The 14,524-nt window shown below is 42.2% G+C and overlaps 1 protein-coding gene across 2 annotated transcripts in view; it reads right to left on the reverse strand.

The window, feature by feature from the left end:
• Positions 1–13,522: 13,522 nt before the first annotated feature.
• Positions 13,523–14,524, reverse strand: part of NCKAP1L (NCK associated protein 1 like) — a 338,352-nt gene continuing 337,350 nt past the window's right edge. For both annotated transcript variants that reach the window (XM_030198309.1, XM_030198310.1), the window contains exon 31: positions 13,523–13,839. In XM_030198309.1, coding sequence (XP_030054169.1) covers positions 13,714–13,839 — 126 coding nt within the window. In that variant the 3' untranslated portion in view covers positions 13,523–13,713. The remainder of the gene's footprint in view (positions 13,840–14,524) is intronic.

The raw sequence follows: 14,524 nt of genomic DNA on the forward strand, positions 1-14,524 counted from the left end.
CCTGTAGACCTGTTTTCCTAAGATAAGCAGGACTACAATGCTTTGTATTCAGTGAATTAGAATGAGAGCTGGTAGAGCAGGCCTGCAGCAGCTTTGCGACTGACGGCTGACCAAAAGTTAAAGCTTAATTTCCCTCTTTGGGCTAGATGCATCAACCAAACGTAAAAAAATTCAAAAACTCCCTAACGAATTTGAAAAAACGAAGCATGCACCAAAAAAACAAGTCACACATGTTCGGTGCGGTATTGAAAAGTACAATGTATCAAAAGATTCGTAATCCCTGTCGGTAATCAGCTCCTAAATCATGTACAGAGCAGCCAAGCGTTATGCTGGCTGCTCTGCGCATGCCACAAACATTAGAACAATAACAACAACAAAACCCACAAACACGTGGCTCCCCGCTTCCCCTTGCATCATTACAAAAGTAAACATACCTCAAAAAAGGATCGGGAGGAGGCAAAGGCGCTCGTCAGAAGCATCCTGTATGGACGGCCTTGCTCCCCTCCCCTCCGAGATTGCCGCTGTTCCCCGCTTCCGCCCTTTACTAAATTAAAAACTGAAAAAAAAATCTAAACTTTTGCAGCGCCGGGCCCCCCTCCCTTCCTGTCTCGATCTTCTTTTCCCAACACTGCTCTGCCTCCCGCCATCCTCCGCCCCTTGCCCCGCCCTCCTGAGTTCGTCGCCGTCCTTCCCCCCCCAACAGACCCCCCCTACGCTTTACCAGCCGTGCAGCGCCTCTCACCTGTGTGTGAAGGCGCTGCATGGGATGAAACAACGGATCGTCGATCGCTTCTGCCTCCACCAACGTCTCTCTCCTTCTTCCTGTGCCCACCCACCTCTGACGTAAGTTACCTACGTAGGAAACTTACATCAGAGGAGGGCGGGCATAGAAAGAAGGAGAGAGACGTCGGTGGAGGCAAAAGCGATTGACGATCCATTGTTTCATCCCGTGCAGCGCCTTCACACACAGGTGAGTGGCGCTGCACGGCCGGTAAAGCGGAGGGGGGTGTCCGTTGTAGGGGGGGAACGGCGGCGACGAACTCAGGGGGTGGGGCAAGGGGCAGAGGATGGCGGGAGGGGGAGCAGTGTTGTGAAAAGAAGAAGATCGAGACAGGAAGGGAGGGGGGCCCGGCGCTGCAAAAGTTTAGATTTTTATTTTCAGTTTTTAATTTAGTAAAGGGTGGAAGCGGGGAACAGCGGCGATCTCGGAGGGGGGGGCAAGGCCGTCCATACAGGACGCTCCTGATGAGCGCCTTTGCCCCCTCCCGATCCTTTTTTGATGTTTGTAAAGCTTTTATATTTTATGCAGGGGAAAGCGGGGAGCCAGTGTTTGTGGTGTTTTTATTTTTTTTTATCTCACTTTTCTGTTTAAACATGCCAGGTTTGATTTTTATGGTGCAGGGGGCAGCGGGGAGATGACAGCTCAGGCCTTTACGACTGCTCTGACCATACGTTTAATATGTCGCGGTAAATGATTCGGTGTGATCCTCGGTAGTGTTAGTGCATCCCAAATTGCCCACATTACCATGCTAGTTAATCTTTTGAATTCCATTTTCGTTAGCTGCTTGCTTCGTTGGAAAAAGGCCTTTAATGCATGCAACGGTTAGGAATTTCCTTCGTTAAAGGGTTGTTAGAGGGTCGTTAAGGTTTAGTGCATCTGGCCCGCTGTCTCCTTCTCTCTCCCACCCCCTTGGTAATTCTGCTTCTCAGCACTGACAATATAAACTCCTCCCACTGTACCACTGACCAGCTTTTCCATCATCTCCCCCTCACCCAGTGGTGTAGCAAGGGCGGGGCAGTGGGGGCGGTCCGGCCCAGGTATCAACGGGTGGGGGGGTGCATCCGTCCACCCCCCCCCCGGCGCAGTGCCTACCCCCCGACACGGTCCCCACTTGTCTACGAGCTCCATCCACCTGCAACGCTGCTGTAAAATTCGCTTCGTCGGCCCTTCCCTCACTCACTGTGTCCCTCCCTCTGACATAACTTCCTATTTCCTCAAGGGCGGGACACAGTGAGTGAGGGAAGGGCCGATGAAGCGATTTTTACAGCAGCGCTGCAGATGGATGGAGCTCATAGACAGGTGGGGACCGTGTCGGAGTGGCACTATGCCGGTGGGGGGGGGGGGGGTCGTGTTGGTCTGCACCCGGGGGGGGGGGGGGTGCAGCGGCGATCCGCCCCGGGTAGCAGCAGCCCCTGCTACGCCACTGATAGCACCATTTTATTGCCTTTTCAGTCCAGGGTATCCCAAGCTTGTAAATCACTAAGATTACAGTAGTAGTCGGCGATTAAATAATTCTGTTAAAATAAGTGAAACCCTGATACCTCATTTGAAATCTTAGGTTGTGGTGGTAGGGGGGCCCTACCAAACCAGTCTGCACAGGTCCTTACAATTACCAGGTCCCTACAATTACTAAGGCCAGCCCTGAGAGCTGGTGCATCTCGAATTGAAAAACAAATGGAGGCCTTTGATAAGGCTAACCTCAGCAGATTCCAAAAGATTTGTTTTTTTTTTGTTTCTAGATAAAAATCTGACACTTCGTTTCTAGCCATACACTGCAGAGGAAGAAGAGACAATCTGCTCATACAGTGACACCTAGTGGCGTGCCAAAGAACAAGGGAATTTGTTTTGGGGGGAATAATCAGGGTGGATTTCCTGTGCTGGGTTATGGTCCAGTACTCAAAATACCTTGAGGCTCTCTAGGGTCATTCTAGATGCCAACAGACATGCACAAATATAACCAGCACAATGTTATCATCTGGCAGCATAGATGTGCAGCTTGCTAAGAGGGGCCATCTCCAAGCCCTCAGACATCTAAGAGATACTGCTGACAGAGAGAGGTCTGGTTAGTAGTTTCTCTACATAATACCCTTTGTGGCAATTCTGCACCGATGGCTCCTTTGTTATCTCTAAATGCCAAGGAAATTCGTTTTGAAGCATCCAAGGAGAGCCATCAGTACAGAAATTAATCTGACTTCATTTGAGTTTATTACTGCCTTTGTTAATAAAGCTGGGCTGCTTGAGCAGTCACTGTATTGCTTATTAAATGCTATTAAGGCTGTAATGAAAACTCCACAGAAAGCTGTGAGCTGTGCCCTCCTTCCAGGACCCGAGGCTGTGCAGAGACAGCCAGGGCGTCGGAGTGGGTGAAGTGGGGGCTGGACAGACAGTGGGAAGACAGCACAGTTTGATGTCCCCAGAGAGGCTAAACTCGTGAGTAAATGCCAGCATTCAGAGTTAGCAGGGCATGAACAAGTTTTGTCTGTTAGCAGTGTACACCTGAGAAATCATCTGACAATACTCTTTCCTCAGAGAGTTCCTTCCATCGACTGCTGCCCACTTCACTGATTTCTGTTTGGTTATGTTTCCTTAAGCAGTTGTACTTTCATTTTTTTAGCGGTAGGGGGTGCTGTTTGAATGCAAGACCTTACTAGGATGCACAGTTCACAGACCATGATGCTGTTAATCCACTATCTAACCTCAGGCTCCTAAAGCAAGGGAAAAGTCACAGGATGAGCTACTAGGGCTCTGCTTATGCATTGGGATAGTCCAATAAGTCAGACAAACTACTGAGATACAAATTCAAATTTTGCTCTCATTGTCTTTCTCTGCTACATTGCTTTTTACTCCTTGACACTTATTGTGGTCCCAGCTTTGCCAGTGACTTTCTGTGTGATCTTCAGCACCGTATGTCCCAGTTTCTCTCCCTGCCCCCCTCCCACTGTCATTTTGTATGTATTCTTTCCTTTTTCTCACTGTCATGTAGTCCAGACATTAGAAACATGCCAGGACATCTACCTGCACATATTTGTTAAGTATTAAACTGTAAAGTGCTTTGGGATTTTGTTTGGATGAAAGAGGCTGCCAAACTGAAATCCTAGCTATTATAATTACAAAGTCCCCAAAGTGATCTATAGTGCAGAGGTGATTTATTGTTTATTCCAGATTTGATATACCGCCTAATCCAGCAAGCAGATCAAGGGGGGTTTACAAAGTATTTCTACTGTGACCTCAGTTCTTGATTGGAAAATATCTCTTTCTTTTCTATTGTTTGACTACACACACTAATTCTTAAATTGTTCAGCCTAATATCTCTTGCACTTTTCTTGAGGTTGGGGTTGGAGGTTTTAGCACTCCTGCTGACAACATCCATGATAGTTCAAATATTAAAATAAACCATTTTACCATCCCAGGAGCATCATATCTGTACCTCTCTGATCAAAACCACTCTGCCCAATCACACCCCTCACCAATTATCACCCTCACGATATGCCTCTGATGCTCGCCTCCCGATGCAATTCCCTCCCACCTCATTGATCACTCCTGATTCAGATCCCCCCCAATGATGACCCATAGCCCAAAGGCCCCCCCATCAAACCCTGGGGGACTCTGGGCCCTTACCTGATGGCTAGTGGTGTCCTTGGCAGGTGTGATCCCTGGTTGTTCCTGCCCTGTCTGGCACTGTTACTTCTGTCCAGAACACACCACTAACCCAACAAGTAAAGGTCTGTAGGCCCCCAGGATTTGGTGGGGGCCTTCTGGAGTATGGGTCATCATTAGAGGGATTTGCATCAGGGGAATTTGCATCAAGGGGTGAGTATTGGGGGGATTTGTTCTCTGAACGATGGACTAAACCTGTGTGTGAGATAGAAAGGAGAAGCGGACCTTGTGCAGAACAAACAGTCTTTATTGATATTCAAAGTCTCACAGGAATTCAAACACATATGCCCGACATGGCCATGTTTCGCCAAAAACCAGCTGCATCAGGGGCAGAGTTACTGGAAGATTAAACAAAAACATACAAATATATTTAAAATAATGAACTATAACTGAGAGAATCACATTCAAATATTAAAGCAAATTTATGTGAACAAAACTTAGTACATCCATGTAATAAAGTTAAAACATAAACAGATAAAAAGAATTTGGATTGATACCAAATTAGATGAAACCATTCATTTCAAGTTTAAAAAGGGAATGGCTTACCACAACTGATCCAACAGATAAAAGGCCAGAAAACACTAGATTACAAAGTTACAAATACGAACCATGGAGGAGAAAACAATCAATAACTAGGAAACACACTCAAAAGTCAAAGGGAAGCAATAAAAGATGTCCACTTACACATTCCTTCTCCTGGGTACGTTTGTTACAAGTGCTAAAACAAGCGTATAGTTTATTCATGCTTTCTATACCATTATGACTATACAGGACTAAGCGGTGTACATGCTATGACAACCTAACTTACCCCCCCAGTTTACTAAGTCGTGCTAGTGGCAGCCGTGCGGTAATGCCAACACAGCCCATTCACTTTGAATAGGCTGTGTCAGCATTGCCATGCAGCTTAGTATACAGGGGGATTATATACACTAGATATATCATACTCCCAAGAGATTAAGGCTGATTAAAACATATATTCCAATAAATATATCTAGAAAACAGGTAGCAGCAAGCTAAAAAGTTTTAATATCCAGGCTGTAAAAAGTTTAAAATCATTGCTTGTTGATTATTAAAAAAAAAAAAGTCCATTGTGACACTACGACTGTGCTGCCATTGGGTCACACAAATCTCAGTGTCCAATAATACAATCCTTTAAAAAAACATCTTGAGATGTTTGCCATTCCATAACTACTAAAATTGCTCCAAAAAAATGTTGGGGGAGGGTTTAGAGGGATTTGGGGTTTGAGCATCTTTTGTTGTGCCAGGGTTTTGCCTTATGCCTAAGAGTGTTGGTATAACCTTTGCATAATATGGCACATTTGATTGTTACATGTTCTGTGTTATACTGCTCTATTTGTTTAATTAAAAACTGTTCAATAACATTTTTTTTTCAAAAGTTCTTAAAGTACCTTTAAAATGTGATGGAATGCATTGCAATTGATTCTATATGTTCCATTGACATCATCTGTGCGTTCCAACCATGGAAGAACCCTCAAAGTGTTGAAAGATCCATAAAAACTGTGGACAACATCTAAAACATCTAAAAACTGGCTGGAATACCTAAAATCATTACCAAATGATATGGTGTCTGTGTGGTCATAATTAATTAAAATGCAGATACTAAAAACCCGATTAAAAAAACAGGTAAGCCATCCCTAAGAAAGGATATCTGAGCATACATCTCTCAGTAAAAGCACAGAATAAGACAAGAATCCAGGTAAAACATCATTAAAAAAAAAAGCAAAAACAACATTGAGAATCATGAACACAGTCTAAAACATAAGAAGTGATTTGGGCTGCACATACTGCAGCAGGACATGTTTATCCACTCCTACCCTAGCTGAGATAATATTTAACCATCTCTCTGACCTCATGTGCAACTTTCTTTAAATCAGTCACCTTACTTTCTAATACTTCTTACTTTCTTACCTATCTATATGTTACATCTTTGCTTTACCCTTCACTATCAATTATAATGTTCTATTACATATTGTGTTGACATTGTAAGTAGTATACCATGCCATACTTTGTATTGTTATTTGAATATTTTTACTGCTGTAATTGCCTATTGCTCATGTTACTGTACACCGCCTTGAGTGAATTCCTTAAAAAAGGTGGTAAATAAAATAAATAATAAATAAAACCATCACAATAAAATGGTTAATTAGAAATTGAAATCCTGTAGGTGCAGTGCATAAAAAAACAATGTACAGAAGCTGTCATAAATAATCATAAAAACACAGAAAAATCTGTTTCTTGATTAAGTCCAGGAGTGTGGTAGCCGTGTTAGTCCACTCTTAAGGTTATCAATAGAAATCAAACAAAATAAAACATGGAAAAGAAAATAAGATGAGACCTTTTTTATTGGACATAACTTAATACATTTCTTGATTAGCTTTCGAAGGTTGCCCTTCTTCGTCAGATCGGAAATAAGCAAATGTGCTAGCTGACAGTGTATATAAGTGAAAACATTCAAGCATTACTATGACAGTCTGACAGGGTGGGAGGATGGGGGTGGGTAGGAGGTATGCATGGGGACATCAAAGCATATCATTGATATTCTAACAGGATGGGTGTGGATAGGTGAGGGGTAGGGTGATCAACAGAGACATACAGCTTTATGGTTTATAATGGGCTAGGAACCCCAGATCCTTGTTAAGTCCTTTCTGTTGGGTGTTAAAATATTCAATCATTCTGACTTCAAAGGTCTTACGTTCTTGTATGGTTTTAAAGTTACCTTTCAGGATTCTCACTGTGAAGTCACTGGTACAGTGTCCTGGTCCTGTAAAATGCTGACCAACAGGCGTGGGCACCCTACTGGCACCCCACCTCTCACCTTTCCACACCCATCCTGTTAGAATATCAATGATATGCTTTGATGTCCCCATGCATACCTCCTACCCACCCCCATCCTCCCACCCTGAATGTTTTCACTTATGTACACTGTCAGCTAGCACATTTGCTTATTTCCGATCTGACGAAGAAGGGCAACCTTCGAAAGCTAATCAAGAAATGTATTAAGTTATGTCCAATAAAAAAGGTATCATCTTATTTTCTTTTCCATGTTTTATTTTGTTTGATTTCTATTGATTAAGTCCGTAAGGTGTCTATAAATGAACCTTTGCTTCATCTGTAACAGCAGTTTGTCCAGATCACGCCCCATGGCATACTTTGTACAAAAAACTAGAGTTCTCAAAAACATGATTCTTTTCTAATGAATCCTGCACAAGTGGCTTTTCCACCACACATCTTTTGTGAATGTTTGTGCTCCAGAATTCGTCTGTTTAATGGTTGTATGGTCTTTCCTATGTACAGTAGCCCGCATGGGCACATTGTAATATATGGATTTAATGGACCGCCTGCCTTGCTGTTTTCTTAACACTAAAGCTATATGTGCCCAAGGAGGTGTTACAAAGTATTGACTGGAAGGGTATCCAAATTTTGAACCTGCCTTTATTCACTGTTTTCCTATTTTTCCTGTTTTGAGTGTGTAGAAAAAACTGCGGATAGTAATGATGTATTAACATTTGTAGAAAGATTCAGCCGGTGGCGATCTGCGTTTTGCTGATTGCTACTGGCATTAAACCCAGAAATTCAATGCCAGGCCATATTTGGGCACCAGCACTGAATTTCCAGGTTTCTGGAGCTGGCTAAATCATAGCCGGTTAAGTATGATATTCAGCACTTAAGTGACTGTGGGTTACCACATAAAAATAGGACTGTCTTTTATGTGGTCCTATTTATGTGGTTAACCTGGCCGGTTAAGTGCTGACTCCGCCCTGGAACACCCCCAAAATAAACAGATTTGAGTTCAGTGTTAACTGGTTATTTTTACTGGCACTAATGGGTTAATGCCACTGAAAATGAGTGGTTAGCCCCGAACAGGTCATTTAACTGGCCGGGAGCCATTTTTGGGATTAAATCGCTTTGAATATCGGCCCCTTTGTTGTTGTGTCAGCTTCCATTCACTTAGGGATTTATTAAGACATAAAATTTGATCAAGGTACCTCAGCTTTGGCACGTAAAACATTGGGTGCAAAACACTGGGACCATGTCACCCAGAACCTCAGTGCTGACAAAGTAGATCATTAGTTGAATCAGTTGTAGTGAAAACACATCTTTGCTTTTTCTTATAACTATTTTAATTATTATCTTTTTTTTAAATGGCCACGTTAGTGTGTTAATGCTTTGTAGTAGTTTGGATCAAATGTTTTTGAACGTGGAGGAATAGTCATGTGACCTATGTATTATATAAGAATGAGTGCTTCCATCAGTTGATTGCTGCAACACTGTGGGTTAATTATCAAAAGGTCACTGAATTTGGTGCAATGATGATGCACCCTAAGTGCAAATTCTAGAAAACTAGAGTAAGTCTGCAGTTACGCTCCAAACTATATGGGCGAGCCCTTAGGCCAGCTCAACGGTTAGTGTATATGCTCAGGTCTAACTGTAGGCAGTTAGGCACACAAATAGTATTCTATAACGTGCTCATGTAGCTGCCTGACATGCCTCCATCTGCCCTTGTCCCTCCCAGGTCCATGCCCCCCTTAAAGCTGTGCATTCTAGAATTTGAATGTGCAATTTATAGAATAGCAACTAAGGAGAGTTACATGCATAACTGTTAATTAAGGCTAATTCTCCACTCTGGTTAATGCAACTGTTTAGTTGTTGTTTTTCTTTTCTTGACTTGTCATCAATAAAAAATTGTTAAAAGTAAGGCTAATTCTCCAAAAACAAGCCATATTCTCACATGTCGTTGATGTCATCCATATCACTCGGTGTGGAGCACTTTTAAAGCGTATATGTCTTTAACAGCATGTGCTAGCATCAGCACTGTGCATGTTCGAGTGACTTCCTACCTGTTGCGAGAGCGTGGGACCAGCAGTCTTTTCTCATCCGCTGTGAGGAGAGAAATCACTGTCCATGGCTCCTCACAGCATCTGGTGCATGAGTTTGTTTTTTTTTTCAATCTTTTGGTGCCATCCCTGTGGGGTTTTTTTTTCCATGGTTTTTGTTTTGTTTTGTTGTGCTTCAGGAATTTTTTTCTCCCTCCCTTATTGTTTTAGATAGGGTTTCCCCCCCCCCCCCCCCTTTTAATTTTTCTTATTTTTGCGCACTTGTTAAGCTCTTGTCATGGCTCAGGATAGGTGAGCCCTTAGGCCACAGTTGGATTTACACTGCCTACCTAACTCAAAGGCTAGGCGGGCTCCAGTTGACGGCAGGCGAGTCACAGCCTGACACAGACCAGACCAGAAAGTGGCTCTTAAAAGAGCCTTTGGGGGCTGACCTGACAGAGTCTAGGGAAGAATTGCTCTTAAAAGAGTCTTTGGGAGCGCCCTGACAAGTCAGGGTGGAGAGTGGCTCTTAAGAGAACCCTTTGGGGCTGACCTGATGGAGACAAGGCCAGAGAGTAGCTGGAAGAAGGCTGAAGGCTGGAGTAAGACTGAAAACACAGGCTGGAACACAGACTGGAACAAGGCTTCAACATACACTAGACCAGGCTAGGCAACCTGTTGCAAAGGCACTGGTAGAGATTCAGGAACTTCCTTAAATACCACAAGACAGGAAGTAATGACATCCGTCAGCATCCTCTTGCAGGGCTATAAAGGAAATGCAGAGTTCCCAGGAAGTAAATCAGACTCTTCTGGCATGGAATGCTGCTGGAGACACAGGTGAAACCCTCTTAGGCCTGAGCTCTGGTCGGGAATATTTTCCTTTTTTTTGTGCTTTTCTTTTTCAGTCACCATCAAGTTGTTTGATTTGGCCACAGCTGTTTTTCTTTCTTTGTCATTGACGGTTCACAGTGGCCTCAAGCTTCGAACACCCATATCCAGCCCCCAACATACCCCATTATGATCTAGATGCACTGCAGATGAACTGCATAGAAAATATATTAAAATTGGGTTTCAAAAATAGCAATTTGGATGTTTTGACAAAAAAAAAATCCATTTGCCGCTTTGTGCAGCTTTTTGGATGTTTTTCTATTTCGAAAATGAGCCCCATAATAAACCTTTACATTTTTATCTTTTTTTCTGTGGTTTGTGGTATTGATTTGTGCTTGTCCATAAGATATATAATTTAGTTTACCTTTTCTTGCCGTGTCTGTTAATACCCTATTCACCTTCTCATGCTCTATGGTCAATTCAGCAAACCTCCTCGAAGTCTCTTCATCACCAAATTTGATTTGACAATGTTTGGTCTTCCATTTTTAGTGTTACTTCACCCTTATTATAGAATTACTTACCAAATTACTTGTGTTCTGAGTCTTGTAAAATAGGCCTAAAAGCTTATTTCTTTGAACAATCCTATGAATATTAACTCTGTCCCCACTGAATTATCCTTAAGGTGACAAAAAGCAGTGTCCAGATCTGCATTTAGAACAGATGACTCTAGTAGCTGTGACTGTGACCTCAGAGCCACTGGCTGACCTGACTCCTGATATTCAATGCCGGGAAATGTGTGCTTCTGACATTGAATATCCAGGTATCAGTGATCACCTGGAAGTTAACCAGGCACCAGTTGATATTCAGACCGATGCCTGATTAACTTTAGTACATAAAGTTAGGACTGCCTTTTTGCTGTCCTAATTTTGTGCGGTTACTTAGCTGCTTAGCAGACTGAAAATCACTCCTAACCAGCTAAGTAGTCGCTCCGCCCATGCTCTACCCTAACCTAACTGGTTAGGAGATGGCTGGTTTGCGATAATATTCAATGGCACTAACCGGTTAAGTGCCACCGATTATCAGGTGCCAAGTCACTCAGTGGGGTTTGACAATTGGATGAGCTAGTAGGAACTGTCTTAACCCAATTGCTTTTCTTCTCCTATTCACATCTTCATCCCATCACTGGGATACAGAAAAATGAAAACAGATAAAGACCATATGGCCTATCTAGTCTGCCCATTCATACCATCTACTATTTCTTTCTCTCCCTTAGAGATCCTATGTACATGCCCCAAGTTTTCTTGAGTTCAGCTACAATTTTCCTCTCCACCACCTTCACCAGGAGGCCATTCCATAAATTCACTACCCTTTCCGTGAAGAAGTATTTCCTCAGCTTACTTCTGAGTTTGTCTCCTTTCACCTTCATCCTATGCTCCCTCCTTCCAGAGCTTCCCTTCAGTTGGAAGAAACTTGCTTCTTGTGCATTTATGCTGCATAAGTATTTAAATGTCTATCGTATCTCCCCTCTCCCACCTTTCTTCCAAAGTATATTGAGATCCCCCAATGCTCACCTACTCTTACTCACACCTCTCCTACTCCCTTCACTCTTACCCATTCCCCTCCGCCTCATCTACCCTCCAATCGCTCACTTACCCTTGCTCATACTTCTCCTACTCCCCTCATCCCTGCATTTCTATATTCTTATTTCTTTTATTACTCCGATAATACTCAACTTATTTCTCTCCACCAATACTTTGTAATCCCAATTACTATGTAAGCCGCATTGAACCTGCTTTGAGTGGGAAAGCGCGGGGTACAAATGTAATAAATAAAGAAATAAATAAAGTCTGTCCCATAAGCTTTATGATGAAGACCACTGACCATTTTAGTATTCCTCTGGACTGACTCCATCCTGTTTATATCCTTTTGAAGGTGCAGTCAACAGAATTGTACACAATATTCTAAATGAGGTCTCATCAGAGACTTATACAGACACATCATTACCTCCTTTTTCCTACTGGCCATTCCTCTTGCTATGCACCCAAGCATCTTAGCTTTCGCTGCTGCCTTTTCTACTTCTTTGGCCACCTTAAGATCATCACATACAATCACATCCAAGTCCCGCTCCTCTTTTGTGCACAGACAGGACATAGCAGGATTCAAAAGGTTTGGACAAGCTCCCAGAGGGAAAGGCCGTTAAAAAATGTCTTAGCCAGACACACTTGGGAAAGTCATTGATTATTTCTGGAAATGAGTTACTATTGTGAGTAAGAATTTCTGGAGACACTTGGAAAGCTGTCAATGTTTATTTTATTCATTCAGCATTAGCTGTTACAGACAGGTACAAAATAATCTGTCTCATTTTGTTAGTTATTTGCCTTAAACAACTATATAATTATGATAAAAAGGGAAAAGATAAACACATCATCATACAGTAACCAAAGCAATTATTCCCTTATATTCTAGTCCTTCTTGTTTCTTCAAGATGTTGGTAGCTGGTGCCTGTTTGCACTGTATTATTGTATGCAGCTAAGTATTATAATAAAAACCAAAATTCAGAGCACATACGCTTCTGGTACAGACTGTGCTACTCTAAAATAAAAACTTAAAAAACATCCCCTCTCTTTCTTGTGTAAATTCATTATTTTGTATAGAAAAGTCATTAGCAAATACTGTGATGTATGGACCGAACACGGGGACCACTTGTATACTCTTTTAGGATTCTCAACAGCCAGACTTTTCCAGTCACATTGAAACAATTAGAAGCACATCATACCTGTGCAGATGACCAAAGAAACAAAAGTCAGGGCTATCCAGCTAGAGAGGGATTTTCAACCTAGACGTTGAGACACACCCAGCTACTTGGACTTTCAGGATACCCACAAAGAATATGCATGAGATAGATTTGCATACAATGGAGGTAGTGAATTCAAATGTGTCTCCTGCATATTCAATGTGGATATGCTAAACAAAATTGACTAGCTGGGTGTGTCCCGAGGATGGAGTTGAGATGCCCTGATTTTAGATGCAGCTATGCATTCTAACAAAAGCAAAACTTGGAGCACTAACACTTATGGTACAGACTGTGCCATTAACAACTACAAACTTCAAAACCATCCCCTCTCTTTCTTGTCTGAATTCATCATTTGATGTATGGACAGAACAAAGGGATCACTTGTATACTCTTTTGGGATTCTCAGCAGCCAAAATTTTCAGGCACACTGAAATAATTAGAAGCTCATACCAAAGAAAAAACTCAGGGGTATCCAACTAGAACTTGGGACACACCCAGCTAGTTGAGTTTTCAGGATACCCACGATGAATATGTAAGAGATAGTATCTATCTCATGCATATTCATTGTGGATATGTTGAAAATTAGACTGGCTTGGTGTGTTGAAATTGTACAGCGCTGTGTAACCCTAGTAGCGCTTTAGAAATGTCAAGTAGTAGTAGTAGTAGTAGTAGTCCTGAAGACTGAGTTGAGAACCCATGAACCAGAATAAAGGTAAAAGCTGTCTAGGTTGAAACTGCTACGCAATAAGGGTCCTGTATTGCTCTCTGGTAAACAGAGATATGTTTCCAGGGATTCAGGCTGATGACATCTTCTGTAGTCAACCACTGGCTGCAGCTGCCATGATGCATGCCCGGTACACTTCTTTGTAGGAGTTTCTGAGCAGGACATAGGGGAAGCAGGATTCCATCATATCCACACTGAGGAAGGAAGACTCTTTTACTATCTGAAACATAATACAATTAAAAAATGTGAGACAGGAATATGAAATGGGAAGCAGTGTAGCCTGGAAATAGGAGGGGGCATTTGGTGAGACCAATCTTTACTGCGCTGACACATCTCCCTCCACCCCAGGGGCCTGAAAATACCGTTTCATGTTCAGACATGGGACTTCTATATTTTGGTCACCCATAGGTTTGCAAGTGTGCAAAAATAAAAATAGAGAACTTGAGATTCAGCAGAGTGACAAATGGATAATTTTAAGCAGATAATGTTATTCCTGCAACTTTGTCCCTAGACCACACCTACATTTATTCATTCATTCATTTATTCATGCTTATATCCCACAATTATCCAAAAAGAGTTTCAGTTCATTGTGGCTTACGTTTAACAGTTGTTAGAGATTACATTGATTCAATTACATTTAGAAGGTTATATGATACTGTATTTTACAGTGGCTGGCAAGATAACTATTAGTGCATATGGAATACTCATTGGGTCTCTTGAGAAGATATGTCTTAGTTCTTTTCTTAAATGAAAAGATGCATTACAGTTTGAGGTTATGTTGTGTATTGTTCCAGAATGATTAGTGCATATTTTACTCATAGAATTTCCAGAAGAGATAGGTCTTCTGGAAATTCTATGAGTAAAATATGCTTCTTGATGTTTCTTATGACCATGGGAATTGAGTT

The sequence above is a fragment of the Microcaecilia unicolor genome, chromosome 3 (assembly GCF_901765095.1).
Source record: "Microcaecilia unicolor chromosome 3, aMicUni1.1, whole genome shotgun sequence".
Taxonomy (NCBI): Eukaryota; Metazoa; Chordata; class Amphibia; order Gymnophiona; family Siphonopidae; genus Microcaecilia; species Microcaecilia unicolor.